The 24,580-nt window shown below is 36.8% G+C and overlaps 1 protein-coding gene across 1 annotated transcript in view; it reads left to right on the top strand.

Moving 5' to 3' along the window:
- The first annotated feature begins 8,814 nt into the window (after positions 1–8,814).
- LOC126814316 (endothelin-converting enzyme homolog) overlaps positions 8,815–24,580 on the top strand; it is a 159,290-nt gene continuing 143,524 nt past the window's right edge. Inside the window, exon 1 of the mRNA XM_050539398.2 lies at positions 8,815–8,861. Coding sequence (XP_050395355.1) covers positions 8,830–8,861 — 32 coding nt within the window. The 5' untranslated portion in view covers positions 8,815–8,829. The remainder of the gene's footprint in view (positions 8,862–24,580) is intronic.

The following is a 24,580-nucleotide window of genomic DNA, read 5'->3' as shown; positions in this document are numbered from 1 at the left end:
CTTTGACCTTCTGTTGGCTGGAAGCAGAATACACGGGGATTTAAAATCGACTGCACAGACATTTCAGGCTACATTAAAATTGATGATATCTTTGTAATTTATTTAAATTTCACAAGCGCATTTCAAGTTTTTTTTTATATGTTATAATGGTATTTTCAGTGTAACAGCACTGATCCTATTTCGACATATGCAGTAGGTAGCCTCATCATGGGCGCAGATACCGGTGGGGACACCGGGACCCGTCCCCACCAATATTTTTAGTTGTGGGGACATGATATACTGTGTCCCCAGTCCCCACCAGTTATTTCCGATGTTTTGCTTACTGTTTATTTTTTTGTAATTGAAATAATTCCAGAGCTTTTATTGACATTTCAGAAAGTGTAGATAGACTATCTACACTTTCTGAAATGTCAATAAAAGCTAAGGAATTATTTCAAATTAGAGTTGGTCCCAGGCACTTGAGGCCAGGGTCCTTGAAGTTGTACAGCTGCACTCGGTGATCGATTTTTATTTAACAGGGAATAAGTGATAATTCATATTATAACAGTAAATTATTAAAATATTCCATAGGGATTATAATAATATGTATATCATGTAGGTGTGCATATCTGATACGCTATTAAAGGAATAACTGAGATTTTGTTTTTATCTGGTATACTGGATGACAAATCACCTAACTAAAGGATTTAGTTTGTATATCAGGGGAACCCTTCATTGCTAGATTTGCTGCCAGACTAAATAAACGTATTTTTAAAGACTGGTTTCTATCTCTCTCTGTGGAATATAGGCAATTAAATCTAAAATTTAAGACTCGAACCCTCTATTTTTTGGAGTACAGTAAGCTGAGCCAAGAATCGTGTACTTATTATTACATTTTGCTGTTTTGAAGATGGTTTAGAAATTTAGGAAATTTATCGGAAAAGACATTTTTTTAAAACCTGTCACGGGCCGTCCAGAAAGAAGACAAAGGGAAAAGAAACGGACAGAGTGGATATAAGTGTACTGTTCTTTAGCTTTAAATATATTAAACACTTTATTTAGATTAAAAAGTTGCTCTCTGAACTATTTTGTTATTGGTAAAAACTCCTCAGAATCGCTGAGAATGCATATTTAGACATCATTTTGTAACAAAAATTTAAAAAATTGTAAAAGCCCCCCCCCCTCCCATCCAACCTCTTGCAGCTCACGTCAGCGGCGTTCGGTTATATTTCGTATCATTTGCTGCCAGAAAATGATGCTGAAAATACCCACAGAGTGCGTTTTAGAGCCTCTAGTTTTCAAAAAATTTCGGGGGAGGACCCCATAACCCCCCTCTTTAGCAATAGTCGCCCGCGCATGGACTGTCCCCACAACTGATTTTTGGCGATAGACTGCGCCCCTGGGTAGCATACCAGTAGTGATAAACTTCAGACGCACACACATCGCGTTACAATACATGCTGTTCTTCTTAATATTTATTTTAGCTCTATTCGTCGTTTTGAAATACCTAATTAATTTGATACAGATCATGCGTGCCACTTATTAACAACCAAATGAAATTCCACTGGCAACCTACTATGTTTAGATTTGTAATTGTCAATTTCTTTTTTTTTTTTGGGGGGGGGGGGGTTCCAATGGACTAGGTAATGCACGTTTCCACCGATGGTAAGTGGTGCAAGTCGGTCTTGAAAAATCCCGAAGGTTCTTCACGATCCCGAGGCATTATAGTCTTTAGTCCAGTTCCACAAATGCTGTGCAGCCCGACCTTTTCGAATTATTAATCATATCGTATCCACGGCCAGTGTTTATATTTATTCTTGGGTAATCATAAACGCATCTTGAAGATTCATTGTGTAAGAGCTAAATCTGCCTTTTTTTTGCTTCAAATATATAAATTATTATTTAAACACTTAATATTAACCTGACAATCCCCCAATCAACTTCATGGGCCATCGAATGGCTCTGATTTCAAGTTGATTAGAATACCGTGGCCATTTAAGAGCTTAACGATAAAATAGATAATCGAGACTACATTTTGACAAAACTTAAAAACTAAAGTAATTTGACTGAAATTTTTAATATATTCATTTTTCATTATCTATGTTTGAACTGTTATAGCAAATCTTACATAATGCAGTTATCGACTCTATAACTAGTAAGTCAAACATTGTGTATGCAACTCCACTCAGTTGTAAAAAAAATGTTATACCATCAAATATTTATGTATTCACATACGTGGGAGTTTCAAGCAACATTTTATTTTATCGCAAAAGGTTTTAAAAATCTGCTATATCCATTATAAGAGTTATTTCTGAAAATTGGTTTAAATATTTATATATAATGGTAGAATATTTTGCATTGGATTTTAAAGACTCGTTTGATGAAAAATCGATCAAGTCGGTTATCTGGTAAAATAAAATATCAACAAAGTGAGATAAAACGAGATACTTCAATTAACTAAGACAATAAATAACACTCTCACATCTGTATTCAACTAAATTATACTAGATCACGCTAATTTCAACCTAAAAAAGAAGTTGGCCTATAATTTGACTTTTTTGCACCGGAAATTATCGAGGGCTCTGTAACTTTTAAGGAGGTCACATAAAACTTGTTTTCGTTCCTTTTTAATTGTGCTTTTGCACTTAATTGATGTAATTCTTAGTGGTGCAGGAAGGGGTCTTTCGGATGGGACGAATAACCGAGGCGTGACAAACAAGAACCCTTGATAGTTGGAATTTGAAATAAGAATAGGCCACGGTGCCGCTGTCCGGGCAAATCTCATAGCACACTGTATGGCGTATGTAAGCCCGTCTTCATTAGCCAGCCCAGTTGGAGCAGAAACGCGGGATGTTAAACCCCATTTAAATGAAGAAGCTTAAAGATACATTATGTAAGATTTAGATGAAGGACTAGCCATTCTTGCTATAATAGTTCGAAAGTAGATGATGTAAAATGAATAATTTGAAAATTTCATTCAAATTACTCTATCGCAAGCGAATATATTAGCCGTACTGGTTGATTGAAGCTAAGTCTCGGTCCTCCATATTTGATAAAATCAAAGTATCGCTGAACCATTCTAATCTATTTAATATCGGAGAAATCTGATGCCATCGAGAGTTGATTAAGGTCTGGATCAGTTAATTAATGTCTAATTAATACTTTAGAAAACATTTCAGGCCTAAAGAAAGACCTGCAATAGACAGATTTAGCTCTTGCATAATGCATGTTTAATTGTTTCGTTTGATTTATCCGTCTCTACACTGGTTACTCATTGATAATTTTAGGTGGGTGTTATATCGTAGCCATCGCGGTGCTTAACATTATCCTCTGCATACGAGGTTTATAGTAATAAGTAATGGGTCAAATGTCCCTGTGGAAAAACCAGCGGCTGCCTGGCAGGATACGCCCACATTTTGCAAGAGATGGGTAGAGAACAAGCTTAACAAATAGCAATTTTTCGTACAATCAGGGGCCATAATTCGGGAAGTTACGATCCAATATGCGCAAATATCGACAGGAACCAAGATCTTTGGATTATAAACTTACATTTCAAGTTTCATCAAAATCAGAAGAAAATTGTCACCTCTAGAGGGTCCACAACCTTGATATACCATATTTTTACGTTATTTGTGTACGAGTGGTGGCCATTTTGTCTGTCAGTTTTGGTCCGATTTTCACGAAATTCGAACTCAACCATCCATAGGGTGTAAAGGTGATATATTAAAACGTTTTTTGAAATCGGGTAATAATTGTGCCCTCTGGAGGGACCTCAAGCTAAAAACACGATTTTCCGTACAATCAGGGGCCATAATTCAGGAAATTACGGTCCGATATGTGCGAATATCGAAGAAACCGAGATCTTTAGGTTATAAACTTACATTTCAAGTTTCATGAAAATCAGAAGAAAATTGTGACCTCTAGTGAGTCACAACCTTGATATATCATATTTTTACCCTATTTGAGTACGAGGGGCGGCCATTTTGTCTGTCAGTTTTGGTCCTATTTTTACGAAATTCGAACTCAACCACCCTTAGTTTTGTAACGAGGAGATATCCAAGCGTTTTTTTTAAAATCGGATAAAAATTATTACCTCTATAGGGTCCACAAGCTAAAAACGCGATTTTTCGTACAATCAAGGGCCATAATTCAGGTAGTTACGGTCCAATATGTGCGAATATCGAAAGGAACCGAGATCTTTGGGTTATAAACTTACATTTCAAGTTTCATCAAAATCAGAAGAAACTTGTGACCTCTAGAGAGTCCACAAATTTCGAAAGAAGACGAAGAAGCCCGGATGTCGAGAATGGCGAGAAAGAAATTGATAATAAACGATGGAGATGATTGGTATTGTTAGACCCAGATGGTGACAGTATATATCTATAGAATAAAGTTACTTTCCGCTCTGGCTTTAATTAAAACAAAATTATTCGCTGCACCTGCAACACAATGTAATTATTGAAATGGTTAAGCCTCTGCGGACCTAACAAACAGTCTCAATTTCATTACAATGATTTGTATGCATCCCTAGACGAAAAACCGACGGAAGAGCGCGGTAAGCAGCAAACTATCGACTACTGAATAGTTCTAATCTTCAATTTATGGTCGAGATCTGTCAGCTGTAAAAACGGGGTGAACTCAGCGAACCAATACTGTCTTTATATGGAATATCGGCCTGGAAAGGATTGTACATTCCATTCAGAAAACAGCAATAACTATCTGAAATACAGCATTCTTGGATTAATTCTAACGAAATAATATAACCGCTTTTATATTATCTTTTCCATCAGTGAGCGAAGTCAATACTATGAAATGTGCTTTCAATGAACGTAGATTATATAGATGAATAATTATATGATTGTCGTTCAAACTTAATACTTTGAATGTGCTTCCAATTAAATATAGATTATTTACTTGGATAATGAAATAACCATTGGCATATATACGAAAAAGAAATATTGGATTATCGTTCAAACTTAATATTTTGAAAGGTGCCACACGAGTAAGAAATACCGGATTGTCGTTCTAACTGAATTCCTATGAAATATAGATTATTTATTTGGATATGAAGTACTCGTTGGCACACGAATAGAAATATTGGATTATCGTTCAAATTTCCTAACGTCGATTAAATAATGTTAATACTCTAAAATGGGTTTTACATGAAACGTGAGTTATTTTGATACGAGACATGCTGGGGAGATATATAAAAGTTGACGTATTCAGATAAACCGAACCACCATCTTGAAGTTGTACGTCATCTGTAAGATGGGCTTTGAAGTACCATTAACAGTGACCATGTTCCACCAATAGAATTTCAAGTGTCAACGCATGATTTGTAACAATTCAACTGTCAGACAGGAATCTTCATCAATCGACTATGATTACTGAGATAAATTGACTTCACACATCAGAGATTCTCGTCAAAAACTTATATAGAATGTTCCTTGACCTTAATGGTTTAGCGGTGACGTACATAATTATCGGAATAGTCAGCGAAGACTCAAGAGACAACCTTTTTCTTCGATCTTTGACATTCTAATACCATGTTATGTTGGATGATTGGTTTACACGGCATTTGATTTGTCTTCTTTTATCCGTAAACTTACTCTTTAAGTTTATAAAACAACGGCTGGAAGTGAGTGGAACCAAGTTCTAATTTGAACAACTCCGCCAGTAGAAACACATTTCACGTGATTATGTAGCAATAACGAAGCTTGACAGTACTTGAATAGTTTGGAGCAAATATTGGGAATCTTGTTTTTGGAATCTGTTCGACGAATTGTCGTCCTTGAAGTGCAATCTATTGCACATTGCTGTTATCAAAGAGAAATAAGGTTATCTTAAATGCTGATAGACTTGGGCTGTCATGCCGTTGAGGAAAAGAGTTAAGTATACTTTTAAATATGTTATTATTTGTGTATAGAAATCAGACGAAATTTCCCACATCACCACAAAAGTCACAGTTAATTGTTTAAAGAGCTGACTTACTAACTAGGATGTCCTTGGTTCGATTCCGGTTTTGGCCGAGAACGTTCCTTTGGGATTTTCCACCAGGGGTTCCCCTTGTCAGTGACGCAAGACAGAGCCCCCAGCCGTTCGTGTGGGGACGAAGACCGTGATCCCGCGTACACGATGGGGTACATGACATAAAAGTAGGCGGAAGAGTAGGCGAAAAAGCCACTGCCAGCCAAAAGTTTCCATACTGGACATTGCATGGCACATGTCGGTGGTGCAGAAAAGTGGGACGCTAACCCCCATTCTATTTCATATCATCACATTTGATTGATTTAAAGTGAAATATACCAGGACAATTATTGACATTATCTGGGCGAAAACATTCCACTCTGACGTTTTCTTGTCCAATTAAGGACAGGAGATTATAGAATCAATTGGTTAATAAGGCTCGGAGAGTATTCTAAGCTGTAGAATAACTAATACGTCTTTCTCTAAAATTAACAACGGAAGGTCATAGGTTAAACCATTATACATGTACATGCATTTAAAGTATAGTAAACAATTTGCTATCATTAACCAGCCTTTAGACATAATGACTACTAAATATGCATATTAATTTAGAAATTCTGATAGCGAAAGCTCAGTTATATTAAACTGTCAAATAATATGGTTTGTTTACCCCTCGAAAATGTCGTTAAATGTAAACAGACGCCATTTTGGCAGCCAATGAATTTACGAAGTGGGGTTTCCAAACGTTTATTTTAAAACACGTGGGAGGATTTCGGACATTGTAACCCGTAAATGGTCATATAATAAGATATTCTTACACTATGGAAGGATTGGATATGGTTTTGAGTTAAATAGATTGTTGAACAAATTGCTACTTTAATGAACCCAATTGAAGGACTGCTAGACAACAGAAATTTTCCATTGAGTGAAATGGAATCTCGACAACATAGAGTTTCTTCAAGGAACTGATTATCATACCCTAAAATGATAACTAGAGGGGGGTCCACATCTTGGCAGTATATCATTCCGCCGATGAAAAGAATCCAGATTATCTATTAGTATCTATTATGTGACTTGACACAGAAACGGCGCGAAGAGGGACAAGTTGCATACACTTCGGTAAATTTGTCTGGTGTCCACTCAAGGGGGTCAAGAGATCAATACATGTGATTGAAACTTATTGATCAGAAGGTAATGGTACAAATTGGTCCAGATTTGTGAACCGTTCTATACGTCTGATGTTTCTATTGTCACGATACGGTCATGTATTGTATTGTCGGCATCTATTTCACTGATATTTACCCACACTTGTCCGTTCGCTTTAATACCACCGTATTAGTCTTAATCAATTTAGTCTCGCACAACAAGACACACCTGCTGCAGGACAAAGATAGAATAAGCCCTGTCGATCGAGACACTAATCAATTAGTATCTGATCAGATAAACTAAACAGACTGATTCAATGTGTTCAAAGATTTATCAGCTTTTCACCGTCTGTGAGATTTCAAATTTAATAATCACGTGATACTGCCTCGTGTCTATCTTGATTTTCCAGGAACGTCTTGTAGTAAACTCTTATAATCGAAATGCAATGGAGTTTAACGTCCTACTTTTCTGCACCAACTGGACCATTGAAGACGGGCATACACCCCGTAGCGTACCGTGCAATGAGGAAATTCTCCCGGATAGCAGCACTGCTCTTATTTCGAAATCCAGCTGTCGGGGGTTATTTTACTTACACCTCGGTTTTTTGTCACTTCCGAATGACTAGATGCTGTGCATGTCAGGTCCTCTTCCGTCTTGCACCACTGACAGGAAAAAAACATGCTGCAAAATCACTATGAAGTTTCGCGGCCAACACAGGGAGCGAACCCGAGACGCCCTGATTAGCGAGCCAGCGTCTTACTCAGTGAGCCACCGCAATTGAAAAACAAAAGAGTTTTTTTTCTGTCAGTACAAACTCTAGCAGCGCCACTGAATGTATGCAGAAATTTGTTTTATGCCATCCACGATAAACTATAATCCTGTGACTCACTTTTTAATTACAGGTGTAGAGAAACTGTGAGTGTGGATCTAAAATTTGTAATCGAAGTGAAATATACCCTGGTACATATAATCGGAACGAAAACACAATTAATTAACTTTAAAGAAAAGTTAAAAGAGGCGAGACGCTTCCTGGCGTTAGTGATATATATACAGTGCTAGCACCATAAAAACAACATCTATCACTGATCAAATTTTAAAATGATGAAGTCCATATTATTATAATGTGATTAAGTAACTTCATTGATTATTAGAGCTATGTTTGATAGCCTCGTCTGGTCAGCTCAAATATTTGTAATGTCTTACTTTAGCATAGCATCACACCAGACAATCTAACTGGCGTTTTCGACCACCCCCGTATCTATCCTCGTAGGGACCTTTATAAAATAAAGAGCATTCGAAATCTATAGTATATAGTGTTGCAATTAGATTAACGGACTCGACAATTGCGCCAGCCAGCTCCAATTTCCTGCTACGATGATATACGGGGTCGACCGATTTGATTAACGTGTATGTAGCCCCTTTACTCCGTAGCTTACACTGTCTCTCGAACGCTCAAGATCACTTCATAGATTCAATTCTTCGATCAATTTCTATAGCCATTCATCGGCAAACTGACTGATAATCTTGTTTAAGTTTACTGGATCGAACCCAACGAATATTGAAAGAGTCTAATAGTGAATGAATACGTGTTTATTGTGAAGGAAAATAAACATGAGCTCACTTCAAGCCTTATTACCGAAGCAGTCGGATTCATTCCCTAACCATTCGTGGTGCCTCGAACAGACCATGACTTCTGACGCACCCAATGATCCGCGTACTTCCGCAGAAGAATGTAAAATGGGAGGCGAAAGCGAGCAAGTTGACATAAGGTAAGAAAAGTCTTTTATACTTAGCCATAATTAGATTTTTATTGACTATTAGTTTGTTCATTATACACGTAAAGGTCTGGCGATATTTATTGCCAGAGGGTTTTTTCGGATGTCATTAAAGTCGTGTAGACAGTCCACCTAGCATAATCAATGAAAGTTAATAAAGGAAAGAAATGTTGAAGAAAGTTAAGAGAAATATTGGGCAGATAATTAGAGGCTATCAAAACATACACCATCCACCGAGGATGACGGTAACTTCTGGCGTTGCCGATCAATTATTCCAATTTCAAGGACGCGAATTGAACACCAGAAGCGATAACAATTTGTTATTTTTGTTCTCTTTTGAACGAATTGAATTGAGTAATTCTTGTAATTGGATTACCGTGGTTTCGTATTTGTGGGTTTTCTATTTCACTGATGAAATTGTGATGTTATTTGTTTTAGAATAGACTTTATGTATACACACGTAATGTTTTGTTCTAATTCAAAATAGAAGAAGCTTTAAAAAGACTGTCGCATGGTGACGAATCTTTAACAGCGATTGTTTCTGCGTTGTCGTAAACAATGTTCAAGATATTTTCAGATTTTTAATTGTTTTCCGGTCAGGATGTAACGGTATTTCTCACTCTTGGCGTAACGGGGTGACTGATCGATTGCAACAATTCACAGACATTGATTAAAAATTGTATTAAAAAAATAAAAATACAAAAAAATACATCTGATGAACGTTTATTCCTGTGATATACCGATTCATGTCAAGATTCTAAAATCATGAAAAGAACCATTTTATCAGAAACATCCCCCACACCCCATCCCAAACACTTCCATATTACCACCAGACACCCACTTTATATAAAAGGACCAAAATATATTGATCATAATACAGAATATTGTATACCACTTCTTATCTATAAAGGGATGCTTTCGTAGAATATTTGGGGGGTTGGATGGCTGAATGGTTAGCGTGCGCGCGCTGTATCATAAAGTCTGTCATTGAGTCGACTGGCATGGTTTCGAATCCCCGGTTGTACGTGGCAAGGAGTAGGGTCGCCTGTCCAACCTCGTGAGTTTTCTCCAGGTCCTCCGGTTTCCTCCCACTGCTAAAGACCCCTACGCGCAAGCGAATTATGTAAATAAAATTAAACCATATGTTAGTCCCGAAATGACCTAGTTTGTGTCGAGTGGACGTTAAACCCCATTTCTCTCTCTCTCTCGTAGAATATTTGGACCAATGTGCCTAAAAACCCCAGTAATATTAAAACTACTGATCGTCATTTGCATGTTTGAGACAATATTAGCTTGGGTTTAGATGGATTAAAAAACAAATCCAATTAAAAGATTTTACCCAAAACTTATATGTGGTACTGGTTTGTTTTTATCACTTGCTAAATGTTGAGGAACATTTTTCAATTCATCATATTTTTGTAAATAGGGAACAGAACTGAACCATTTTTGAACTGATGTTCCTAACAGGATTCAACTTTCACAATATGGTAGTTTTTAAAGGATTTCAAATCCCCCAAAAGACGGAAGCACTGTCTTGCCGAAAAGGAATATACATTAGTATAATTTAATTGGTCACTGTCAGTTTCCGATTTAGAAATCGTGTATCGTGTAGCCACGTAGCAATATAATTACACTGAAGACATTACGATGATATATGTGTAATGTTACTGGACATAAGCTGATTTATATTGTTCGTTTTGGGTCAACTGCTAGTTTTAAACATATTCCTGTTTATAAAACACCATTAACCGATAGCACATGTATATAGATTTCCTGGGCAGGTTTTAAAAAGTTATCAACATTTTCCCACAAACATAATACTATGCACGGAGAATTAACTTTTATTGTCATTATGATGTTGCAGTCTTATGTTTTTTTTATGTGTGCCGATTGCAGCACTGACGTTATTGTTATGATGTCGTCTTATGTTTTATATTTATGTCGATTGAAGTATTGAATATGTTGAAGTCTTATGGTTTTTTTTATATTCCGATTTAAGTACTAAAGTTATTGCCATTATGATGTAGTCTCATGTTTTCTATATATTTATGTCGATTGCAGTACTGAAGTAATTGCTCGACAATTCAGCTTTTTGTAAATATTTGTGTTATAGGGTGCATTTTATATAAGCACTTTCGTGAGATGAACACATGATGTTTCGAGTTCAGTTAATGTAACAATTTTTCCACGTCGCTAAAACAAATAATTAAAAAATATAACGGAAACTTTGGTTTAAAGGGCTTTTTGTTTAAGATGACTTCGCTGCAACTAGTGAATTTTATTTGTTTGTTTATTAAATATAACCTTGTTATCATTATCAACAACATTATTATCAGCATATGAATAATTGTTACCATTAGTTATATCATTTTATCATTATCTACACTATAGTTACCATTATCGACATCATTTCATTGTTATCATTATCTGCATCATTGTTATTATTATCTACCTCATTGTTATCATTATCTGCAGCATTGTTATAATTATCTACATCATTTTTATCATTATCTGCATCATTGTCATCATTATCTACATCATTGTTATCATTGTCTACATCATTCTTACCATTATCTATATTATTTACACCGTTTTCGTTACAGGCCATATATTACTGTATATAAAATATAATATCAAAAATATGTCTACAAGTTATTGAATCAAACGATCTGTTTACATCATATCAAACTTGTTTTACAAAGTGCCTCAGATCTTTCCAAAAGAAACCACTTTCTGTTATTACCCTTAAAATAACCTCATTCCGTGTACTAACTACAAATACTTTAATTCCCACCCCATGTAAAAACCAGCAATCATCACGTAGACATACTTTGATTAATTAAACAGGAATCAAAACTAAGAACTTGGAACCACATTTTATAGTTCCATTACCAAAACGACACATTTCAAGAACGAGGAATATTATTACTTGAGTAACGTATTGGTTTATTTCTAGATGCACACATGGTTTTGAAATGTGAAAAATACTTTGAAGACTTTGTTTAATTAAGACTCGCAATTTCTTCCAGTATTGACCATAAATGTACGTGCATTCTCTTGAGTTGTAAAATTTCCCCATAGCACCCTATATGGCGTATGCCCTTCTTCATTGGCCAAATCGGTGTAGAACCGTAGGACGTTAAACCCCATTTTATTTCATTTCTATACTTTCAAGGCGAGTTCCGACCATAGATTAATGACGAGGAGTAATCTATACAAGGGCACTTGTTCAATTTCCTCTCGAAAACCAAAGACGGTAGCTTTTACCGTTTTACCCATAACTTTCGATCGACTGCACGCTTTTAATTATTGTTTGCGGGAAGAAGCAACTTTTTATTGGATTCAAACACTTCAAGCCATCTATTTTCTCATAAAGCTAACACAAAACCTCAACGACACCTAATTTAGTGGTTATATATGGGTTTTTTTAGTCTCTATACTTATATTTGTTTTATATATATAGCTTTAATTTGTAACGGGTATCATGTACAAGGCATATGCTTACTTTCTACAACACGCCACGAATCTATTCATTTTGTTATGGTTTTGTATTATATCTAACAGTGAATATATTTTGTGATTTCAAATTCGTTTTGATGTTCAACTGGAGGTTTATTAAAAGATTCCTGCATCAGCCATAGATGTTAGTAGTCAACAGTCTAAAATAGACAGCATATAAGGGATCTCTTACCCCGACGTCAATGAGTTCATGGACGGGCCTCGGTTTTGGACCATACGAAGGACTAGACGCATATAACCTGTCCAGACCCTCCATCCTGCACCCCTGACACGGTGGAAACCAGGCTCCAAATTCCCATAAACTTTCTTGGCCAACATGGAACCCATTACTGACCTCTTGGTTCGTGGGCGAGTCAGTGTCATCCTCATTGAGCCACCGTAGCTCCGTAGCTAAATATAAATAATGCTTAAGCTTTCCATATGGTCGTTATTTCGAACACCTAAAAGCCTTAGAACCTCAATGTACCAAAATAAGTCTAATATTTGTCAAAGATTTATTTAAAAGGTCGGTCAGAGTATTTTTTTTTCTTCCTTTTACCGGCCGTTGCTAAACTTAATTAAACCAAAATTTGTATCTATATAAAGTACTGACCTGGGGCCAGTTTCAGGAATATCTAGTCATATTGTATAAAAATGTACTCAAAGCCAGCCAATTATATAGCACAAATCTCTAATGGCTTGCATTTACCCGCCGACTAACCAGTCTTCCCTTTGGGACATGTGGACTAATTGGTGGCATAAAGCTAGTCTTAAATCATCATATCTTATAACTGTATCAGTAAACTAACTTCCTAATTGATTAGCAGAAACTTGGAGCCAGTCAAGCAAATTCTATCAAGATACATTACAATATAAGCCGCCATTAACCATTATGGTCAAAAATTTTCCAGCAAATATGGTATCGCGTTATTGACCAGTCCAGAACTTGCCGAGTAATGGTGGTCAAGGCTGAACATCGTTTCACGTCGTGATCTATTGAACGATGATGACACATGAAATATTTTTGTTGTTTGTCGCCCACTCAAAACGGCATTGCGGGTTATACGTTGAATAATGCATGCTTATTGATCTTTAAAAGTGAAATGTTGCATTAACTCCCACCGGGAATGTGAAATCTGTCATTAAAATGTTTCATTAGCCCAGTCGGAGCAAAACTATAGGACGTTAAACCCCATTTCATTTCATTCAAATGTCCCTTTACTTTTGTCTGTGTTACTTCCGTTACGGGGTGGGGGCCCGGCGGGGACTTGATTGCCAAGCGGCCAGGGCACTGGACTCTTGACTAGATTGTCCTGGGTGGCAAGCCAGGCGTGGGCCAAGACGAACGTTAGCGATGGCTAGTATGCTTAGTCGGATGGAACAAACAACACCAAGTCCTCCCTTGTATTAGTGTGTAAGTAGTAATAGACCACTATTGACAGTTGGGAATCGAGGAAGGGTAGGTGGATAGGTCGCTGCCAGGGAGAAATTCTACAACCTCGCATTGCACAAATAATTATAAAATAAAGAGAAAATCGTACCATGTGATAATCTCATAATAACCAAAGTATTGTGTTGATGAGACATTAAAGCCCATTCTATTAAGCCATTTCAAGATCCTTAAAATCATCTAGCATAAACAATAATGCACATTTTAAAGGGCCAATCTCGTTAATATTTTGGAAAATAAAAAGGCTTAATGTTGTTTGAAAAGCCCTTAAAAACCACTACCTTAGGGCCGAACAACAAACTCAATATACGTGATACGTTTTCAAACAACGTAAACCCGCCAGTCTTAATCTGGAAATGGAGACTGGTGTCAAAAGCTGTATTATACGGTGTGTGGTTAAAATCGGAGGTTTATTTTATAAAAATAACGTGTAGGTCAAATTTGACGTTCGTTATCAAGTGCAGCATATGTGGTAATAAATTGTCAGATCACCCAACGACAAAAAATAACCCGAAAGGGTTACGTGTCCGAATACTTTGAGCTGAAATTTCCAGGCAAAGTATATACACCAGTCCTCTATATTTTGGCGCTTAAATTTCATGCCCACACAGACTTTTATTCTTGAGATTCTGTTAAAATCAAATTGGTCTCTTTAAATAACTTCTTAATTTTTATATAATAGGCTATAATGTATGATATAAATCCTAAGGTGGAGTTGGTGGCCGTTTGGTCTCAGATCATATGGCATGTCAAGTGGTTTGGATACCAGAGGCGTACGTGACAGGTATGCGCAAGCGAATTATTGACACACAAATTTTGTACCTAGTTTGAGCTGGGAAGACGTTAAATCCCAGTTCTCTCTTTGCTTTTGTAATTACTAGCATAATATTTATAAACGGTATTTAGAATAAATAATTCAGTATCTGATTGTCTTCATTATAAAAACCAATTGTCCCGATTTATCTTAACGTAAATGATGGCGGTAATGAACCCAAATGGCTACCATGTCCAGTCAATATCTGACCATACCAACTCGCTTAAGAAAGTAAATTAACGGTCAGAATCGATAATTGAGGAAAGCGTAGGATAATTATTAGTTTGATTTTTGACCCAAGTTCTCACCCCATGGGCTTCAGTATTGACCCATCGTCGGACATGACAGGTTAAACGAATGGATTGGATAATTGGCAGGGAGGTACATCCGGGAGATAAATGACTAAAGTCTACAAACATGAAAAGACCGAGAAGGGTTTATTCATAGAAAATTATACAGGCTTACCCTATTTATATTATCAAACTATTTTCCTATACATGACGTCAATCTCTTATGATGGATGACAAAATCGAACTTTAATTTTGATAAAGGTGCTTGAAAAATTGCTCAATTCCTTTATTTAGGAACATGATTGATGCAAAGAAATTCCATCATAGCTTCCGGTAGAATAGACAATTTAAACGCAAATATATAAATCTGATTAAAGCACAGATCCTATTTCGTTTCGTTTTTATAGTTCAAAATTTCGTTTTACTGGTCTTCAACACATTTAATGTTTAATGTTATGGAGGCGATCGAAAGTATAAAAAACGAAATACATACAGATCTGCATTTTAATCAGATTGGCAAATATATTATCAAGTCACCTTTTTGCTAATGTTAACTGGTTTTTTTTAAATGACTATATAATAAGAAAACCTCTTTTCTTTTACATATTCTGTTATTATATCTTTTTAATCGATATTAATATACGACAGTAAATTTCTTTAAAATGACTGATCTTAATTTTCGGACAATATTTATTATTATTGTCAACAATCATGTGCTCTAAACCTATTTACATCTCGAGACCAATGGCGAAATCTGCAATGGACCTTAGCTTTTAGCCTTTACCAATGTCAAACCAAAATGTCAACGGTAGATAAACTCTGGACTTGGATTCAATCGGATAAAAAAGAGGCCCGTCAAATTATTTCAAAACAACCCTATAAGCGGCGCTAGCTCATTTATATCATCGACGGGGGATGCCGAATGCTATAAAATGTTCAATTCTCCATATCTTTGTAAATACTGAACGGAATTAAACAAGTTTCGGACTGATATTCATTTTAGAGACCCAACTTTGTCTTGTAGTGGGGTTTAACGTCCACTCGACACAAACTAAGTCATTTCGGGACTAAGATGGTTCAATTTTATTTCAATAATTCGCTTTAGCAGTGGGAGGAAACCCGCGGACCCGGAGGATCCGAGATAACCCACGAGGTTGGATCCCTCAAATGAAGATCAGTGGTATTAAGTTAAGCTGTACTATAATAACACAAAGTACATGTACGTATTTTATAAATGTAAAACTATTATTTTCTTTATGTGTATAAAAGGTTAATGTCCCAGAACATTTTATTCCAGACCAATCTAATAAAAGTATAATAATTGTAGTGTTACCCGAGAAGATATCTAATTAGATTTATCCTCGCATAACTTTGAACGTTTACTAATACACACGAGACTTTAACTTTGTACAAATCATATTATTCTAGAGAATTTCGCATGCGGATTCATTAGGGAAACATTTCATATTTTACTTTTCCTGGCAGTTTTGGAACCGCTGAATTCCTAATAACCTTGCTCTTTGTTACTTTGGTACAGGAGACTTTAACTTTGTACAAATTATATTTTTGAATTATTCTAAAGCATTTCTCATGCTGATTTATTAGGAACACATTTCATATTTACTTTTTAAGTTTTGGTACCGCTGAATTCCCTATGACCTTGGTCTTTGGCACTTAAGGTCTGTAGAAGTGTATTGAAGCCAGTAAACAGTCCAATAAGCTGGTATAAATGTAAATCAATAGAAGAACTGATAAAAGTATCCCATCCTCTCGTTTCTGGTCAGTACACATCCATTTATCTGATAATATTGACGTTATGGGTGTATTTGTGGACTAGAGGAAAACATCTATATCTGGGATGTATACATCATATGATGAGTTATGATAAGTCTCAACAAAAGATCAAGGCCTGGAACCAATTTATCTTCTACCACACAGATGGTACCGTTTATCTTTAAACAATAAATCTTTATCTACATTTCTATATGTACTATATTAACAGATACCATAGAAAGTACAGTAGTACCACATCATTCTAAAAATTCACAAAAGAGAGATACGGAATGACTTTTCTGCACCAATGGCATAATGAGGGAACTTGACTTGTGCCTGGGAAACCTTTCCGCATACTCTCAGGGGAGCGGGGCAGGTGGGCGGGGGTGATCTGTCATTGAGTCAAGTGGCGTGGTCTCGTTTCTCCGCTTGTACGTGACAAGGAGTAGGGCCGCTTTCCAACCTCGTGGGTTTTTTTATCCGGGTCCCCCGTTTCACCTCACTGCTAAGGACCCCTACGCGCACGCGAATTATTAAAATAAAAAATTGAACTATGTATTAATCCCGAAATGACCTGGTTTGTGTCGAGTAGACGTTAAACCCCATTGCCCCTCTCTTCCGTCTACTCTTCGTCAAATTCCAACTGTCAGTGGTTCTTTTATGTGCACATGAACGTATACACAGAACATCGGATTTTTGCCTCATCTGAACTACTAGATGCTGTTAATTGATGAGGAAAAACGACTCTGGTTAGTGAGCGAGTTGTCTAACCGCAGAGCCTCGGTGGCTTCAGCACCACACTAGAAATTCACAAAAGAGAGAAATGAAATGAAATGGGGTTTAACCTCCGACTTTTTAGCACCAACCGGGATCATGAATTAGACGGGTTTCCCTCACGCAGGACATTTTGCCCGGTCAGTGGCATTTCCACCTATCTTTTAACGAATTCCTATTGACAAGGGTTCGTTTATGTGTACACGGAACCTCGTTTTTTGTACCACCAGAACGATTAGACACGTCTCCTTTTAAGTGGTATTTACTCAGCCAACACCGCGATCGAACCCAGACCACCCGAGAGACGGATTTGGGGTCGAAGGTCTCTGACTGACCATATGATGTTTCCACACTCTAGGAGGATCTGTGGATTTTCTCTCTGCCCCTCCCCACCCTCCGCCCTCCACCCCGATGCACTAGGAAATGTTCGGAAAACTGACTGTAAATTTTGCTTTCTGAAGTGTATCCTGAATGCCAAACCCCAGGAGACTACATTGATTACCAATTCATTAAAACGATCTAAATTCAAGATTAACAAGGGATCACAAACTTCCATACTCGTACGCCCCTTCACGGACCCCCTTGTTGGCTTTCCAGCGCTTGATTTACTGGGCCACCTTAAGACAAGTTTCCTTTGAAGTATTTTTAGCATACACGATCAATTATATCGATAGTAATTGTTTTTGTTCAGTTAAGACAAATGTCTCATTAGAAGGGAATTCCCCTTCGGCTTTTAATATTCAACTTTCCGACAGCTAATAGCAATATACACGAGATAAATGTAACCAAATGTCACGGGTTGCATTATTTTCTTTTTAAACCACACATGCAAGCCGTTTGATGTGCAGTAAAAGTGACGAGCTTAAATTTAAAAAAAGAATCCACACATACATCGTTCGATGTTCTTGTAAACTGTGCAGTACAAATGGCGAGCTTGAACTAAAAAATCAAGGTTGAATCAATCGCGAACAAACCAAACCGTTTGACAGACGTCAAGTGTTAGAGCTGATCGTACTTGATTCCAGTGATTAAATTTCTCGTCTACCATTAGCCTCCCATCACATGCCTCACTACAGTCGTTTGTCTGTCTACGAGATTGTTCTGATTACGAATTCTATATCGAGTAGCGCTTTACATGGGATTATCAGTTTTCCATGATCATTTGGTGATTTAAATAAAGTGTAGTTTGTATACATTAAGCATCGTGTTGTTCATCTTATCTGGAGGTCAGGTTTCATTAAAGACATTTCATTATCAGATAATCATTAATTGCTTCGATTATTGGAAACCTCTGACCCGGACCATTGCTGCTGTACATGTTTATAGTTTGTCGTTAGCCCTGGGTCTTGTTTTGCCAAAGAAAGTGCCCGTGTATCGTGATTTGAAACGGTGTATTTGTTGACGTATTACTTTAATAGGCAGTTAGTAACTGAACATATCAACACAATTTTATGGATACACAATTACTGGATTTATTACTAAGCAACGTTTATGAAGACGATGGTATAGTAATAAATCCAGCAATTGTGTATCCATAAGATTGTACCGTATGTTAAAGGAGCTAAATCTGTATTCTTTGAAACCTAGAAATGGACACAAATGGGTAGCAACGCATATAATAATATAATATGAATATATATGAAACTGATTTACATTCAATCTTTTCCGTTTTTACTCTTAATGTCAAATCAGTTATGTTCGGTGGAATACGCGAGAAGTCTCAATCGAATGACAATCTCTAGCGTCTGGTTATTCCAGTCTACAGTGCTAGTATTTATTGCGCACGCTGTCAGGATAAGAATATGGCGTCACCGTTTGACATGACTTTGGGAATATGTTTAGCCTCGTTCTTCAAGTCCCTTGTTACAAATGGCGCCGAAACGCATTATGGTATACGATTCGTGTATCGATGGTAAAATGTTTGTTTTGTCATAAATATTAGATATCAGAAGCCCATCTTTTCCCGGTAAGATCACATCATCAATGTTGATTTAAATTGACAAATAATTCGTGTTTTCAATGTCGAGGACTTTGGATGATATTAAGTTAAGGACTTAGCTACTTTAAGGTGTATTTGTTGTTATTGCAACATGTTGCTCGTGGCCAGGGTTAGGTTAGGGCAATCCCAATAAAGATTAACTCATAGCCAGGGTTGGGTTAGGGTAATCCTAATAAAGATTAACTCGTGGCCATGGTTGGGTTAGGGTAATCCCAATAAAGGGTAATCCTGATAAAGATTAGCTCGTGGCCATGGTTGGGTTAGAATAATCCTAATAAAGATTAGTTCGTGGCTAGGGTAATCCTAATAAAGATTAGCTCGTGGTTAGAGTTGGGTTAGAATAATCCTAATAAAGAATAGTTCGTGGTTAAGATTAGGGTAATCCTATATTATATCTAGAAGGTAATGGGTTGTGGTTATATTCCATTCTTTCTAACTGTATCAGTATTAAGCTTGAAAACTGTTTATTTGAATATGACCAGCCCTAACTATCTGAGATAAATAGTAAGACCCCTTATTTGAGATATGGCAAGAAGCGTGTAAAAATATTAAATTGACAAATTTAAGATGACGGTGGATAGGTGAGGTTTTGAAATGGTATTTTGACCGGATATCTGACTTCTTACACTCCCGGATAAATAGTTGAATGATCGCCTGGAACCAAGTACACTAAAGCCATCCCCATGGTATGAAACGAATTCAATTTTATTTTTAATCGGTGTATCGTATTATTGATCTATTAAATACCATCTAGTGATCAAGATATAAATATACCCTGATATATTCTAAACCTCTATAGAAACCAATTACAGAGAAAATAGATCTATATAAGTCTAGTCTTAAACACTTAATGTGTATTTAGCGGTCTTGATTATCCAGATGAACTCTTTAGTATTCATGAGCGATAATATAGCGCCTGGTTTAATGTTGACAATTACCGCTAAAAAAGAATGTTGTTGATCAAAAGCTTGAATTGTACACGTGATATTATGAGAAGTCTATAAAGTACTTGTATTACATAATAAGTTGTTATCTCCCCTCTAATACCATATGCTAAATATACAATATGAATGTCTGTTATATTGTATTGCCTGACAAGGAGAGTGTCTAGTCGTTCGGATGGGACCAAAATCCGAGGTCTCATGTAGATAAAAGAATCCTTGACAGTTTGAATTTGATATAAGAGTAGGCCGTAGCACCGCTGCCAGGGCAAAATTTCGGTCATAGCACACTGTATGGCGCATACCCATCTTCATTATCCCAAAAAAGTAAGACGTTAAACCCCATTTCATTTCATTTATATTTAATTGTATTGAAATAGAATGAAATGAAATGAAACGAGACCAAGACAGATATATGCAAAGCAGCGTGATGTGAGGGACATTTGGCTGACCTATTCGTCTATTGATTCTAGACTATCAGGTTTTTTTTTCAAAACCAATTTTTTATTCATAAATGAATGAGATTAGAGAACATAGTCTATTTAACCCCTCTCCTAGGGGAATTTTAACGCACTGTAGTAACCCGAATAAAATATCGACTACCACCAGGATCGAGCCAAGGACCTCGTGGTTATTGCCACCGTGGTGTCTGAGAAAAAAATCAGCAAGATATCAACATGTTAAAAAGAAAACAAATAGCAAGAGAATCCAGAGGAAGTTTCTCGGTCTTCTGGTTGGTTAGCCACTGCCATATTTACTCAGGCACCGTGGCTCCCATGTTGGATGTCTACTTCCGATAAAGTCAATCTGATTTAAAGTAGCTAAGTCCGTAACTCAATATCATCCAAAATCTTCGACATTGAAAACACGATTTGTTTTGCAATTTAAATCAGCATTGGTGTTGCGATCTTACCTGGAAAAGATGGGTTTCTGATATCCAATATTTAAGACAAGATAAACATTTTACCATTGGTACACGAATCGTGTACTATAATGCGTTTCAGCGCCATTTGTAACAAGGTGCTCAAAGAATGAGGTTAGACATATTCCACAAGTCATGTCAAACGGTGATATCATATTCTTATTTGGGGAGCAAGCGCAATAAATAATATCGGTGTTGACTGGAATAACCAGACGCTAGAAACTGACTTGCGGTTGAGACTTCTGGCGTATTTCGCCGATCATAACTGATGACAATTCTCAGTATTAATTCATATTACATTATTATGTGTGTTGCCACTCATTTGTGCCAATTTCTAGGTCCAAAATATTAGCGATTTAGCTCCTTTAAACACAGATCCTGTTTTGTTTCGGGTTTTATAATTCAAATTTCGTTTTACTTGTCTGCACTACACAATGTACAGTTTGTAGTGGAGACTATCGAAGGAGAGAGAGAGAAAGAGAGAAAGCGAGAGAGAGAGAGAGAGAGAGAGAGAGAGAGAGTTTAACTCCATTCGACACAAACTAGGTCATTTCGGGAGGAAACTGGAGAACCCGGAGAAAACCCACGAGGTTGGACATGCGATCCCACTCCTTGTCAAGTTAAACCGGGGAACTATCGAAGGTATAAAAAACGAAACTAAATATAGATCTGTATTTTAACCAGATTGTGATAAAGTTAATTGTACTAAAATACTGATGGTGTTGTGGCCATCGTCTGCTGTTTCCGTTTTTGAAAACATTGTCTGTAGTATCATGGGGAAGCCAAAGTTAAACCCTGCCGGACCATATAATTGATTACCACCCTTTCTATACAGTAATGTTTGCAATTACTTTCCGCCCTTATTTAACTATTTTAACTGTTTTAGAAATGAGGTTAAAGATATCTTCAACGCATGTTTTTCGGTTAGAAGTAAATTTGTAAAGTTAGAGAAAAGATGAAAAGAAAAGACCACACCCCCTATTATGTTTTTAAAAATAACACACGGTTTCCTCTAAATACGCCCCCTTCCCCCACTTCAGCTCATATACCCAGACAGGGGTTACTCGCGTCGCTTTCGAAGGCCCATTTCCGAACGCCGCCTTTTTGAAAAGGTTGGACCAGAACCTGCAGTCGTGTTAAATTATTTAAGTGAGAATTAACACACGACACAATTATATGAAATACCAGTTACTTGAAGGATGTATTTCAGCAACGTTTCGACAGGGGTTCTCTCGTCTTTATGAAGCAAAAGATGACAACGATAGTACACTGAAGATATATATACAAAATATGGAACAAAGACAAACATTTATATACAATCAGAGATAATCATTTAGAAAACATTAGAGGTGTGGAATTTCTGAGCGGCTGATGACCGAACTGGTGACTAGAGGGCGAATCCTTTCAGCACTAAACACCTATCTCTACATCGCATGGGAAATATTAAACTGTTACACACACCTTGATATATTTACCATCAGATTTACTAATCTGGTTGATGAGATTGCAGTCGTGTTGTTAGGTGTGACCCGATCGACTTGACAGACGAGTAAGACTAAGACTGGCGAGTCTGATTCTATAGCCCTGTCGCTAAAGCACCCCCCACCCGCATTTCAAGACGCCTTCTTGACATTTTAAACATATGTGGTGGCAGATGAATAAGATGATGAACCAATAATTTGCAAATTATGTGACAAACTGTCATTTGGACTATGGGTAAATGTGCGATTAACGTCTAGACTCATTTTGAAAGTACATCATCCATTCGTTCAACAGTGCAATAGAAATACAAATATGCGAAGACTTTGATCAATCGGATCCCCTCGATATTATTACATTTCCTGTCAGAGGTTATTGCATTATCCGTGTTTTTGGCATCTGAAAAGTTCCTGCAATATTCCAAGTGTTCTGTCGCCATTATTCTCTAATCACATTGGCACGCCATATCCATATTATATTCAATATTTTCCATCAATTCAGTTTTTCAAGTGCTGACCTCTATCTACTTGTTTGGACGAGCGATGGGATGAATTTATCGTAAGATCAACAAAATTGATCCGAATTCGAGTTTCTATGCGGGGGAAAACATTTCGTTTGAAGCAGTATAAATCCATTAGCTCATCATCAAAAAATGCCCCACTCCCCCTTTTCATTGTATACGAATCTTGATCTTTAAAACCCTACCGTGACCAATTCCATTCAGTCTCTCCATAACTGCCTAAAAGATGAGACATATGTACACAGACGTTTCGATGAATTTGCAAAGTGAGTTAAAGCGGCAAGGTTTCAAATCGCATTAAACATCTATCGCTCGTAACAACTGAATAAATCGATAAGATAAATATGCCGATCTGTGAAAAGCTGGTACAGAAATATGAGCATTGAAAATATGCTTCCACAAACGATACGAGATAGTAGTAGAAATTCACTGAACAAATTAAAGAAAAAAAACTCGTAACACCCCGAAGAGAAATTACATTAAGAGTCCATCTGTGTATAATTGTATGGGCATGACGATGTTTGGGAAAGAAATTAGTCCTCTTTTTAACGCAGAACAAGATTGATCCCACTGGATGATCAATGATATTTTAATGAATAACTCTCCCGTGTCCAGTCGTCTGCTGCATTGGTACTAGTGAAGTTCTATAACAAGCGACGTGATGCTACATAAATGCGATATGTTTCCCTCGACTGTTATGAAATCTTGTACCCTGATGATTCGATAATTTTATAATGTCTAACGCTATTAGAGCATAATGGAGGAGACATTGGATTTGCTCGAGTGAGTATTATTATATTTTTATGGTAATCTTTGAAGTAGTTTTTACCCAGTGTAAACATTAATTTCAATTTAAAGAGAATTTTATGCATTTAATTCACCCTCACCGCACTGAGTTATAACTTCTGGTGTATTAGACTGTCCCAAATCTTTAATGTTCTATCTGTTGTCTATACTTGCCTTTTGGTAGAAGTCTTCAGAAACTAACTTTGTTAACTTCCTCTTGTATCATTTGGTACAAAAACAAAACAAAGACCATTTATTTATATGGAATGCATTCACTTATTTATCTGATATATAATTGTGTCAGTCGTTTGTCTGTTTGTTTGTCTGTGTGGGGTTGGCGGTTACATCAGGGCTGCCCCGAGGCTGGAATTTGGGGTATAACGCCACTTGAGCCCTGGCCTAGTGGATTCGCGTTACCAGTTCCGTTTTCGCAGTTATGCAACTTCCAGTTTCACGAAACTCGTATG

This window comes from Patella vulgata, chromosome 3 (assembly GCF_932274485.2).
Source record: "Patella vulgata chromosome 3, xgPatVulg1.2, whole genome shotgun sequence".
Taxonomy (NCBI): domain Eukaryota; kingdom Metazoa; phylum Mollusca; class Gastropoda; family Patellidae; genus Patella; species Patella vulgata.
This window is presented reverse-complemented; position numbering and strand designations above follow the sequence as displayed.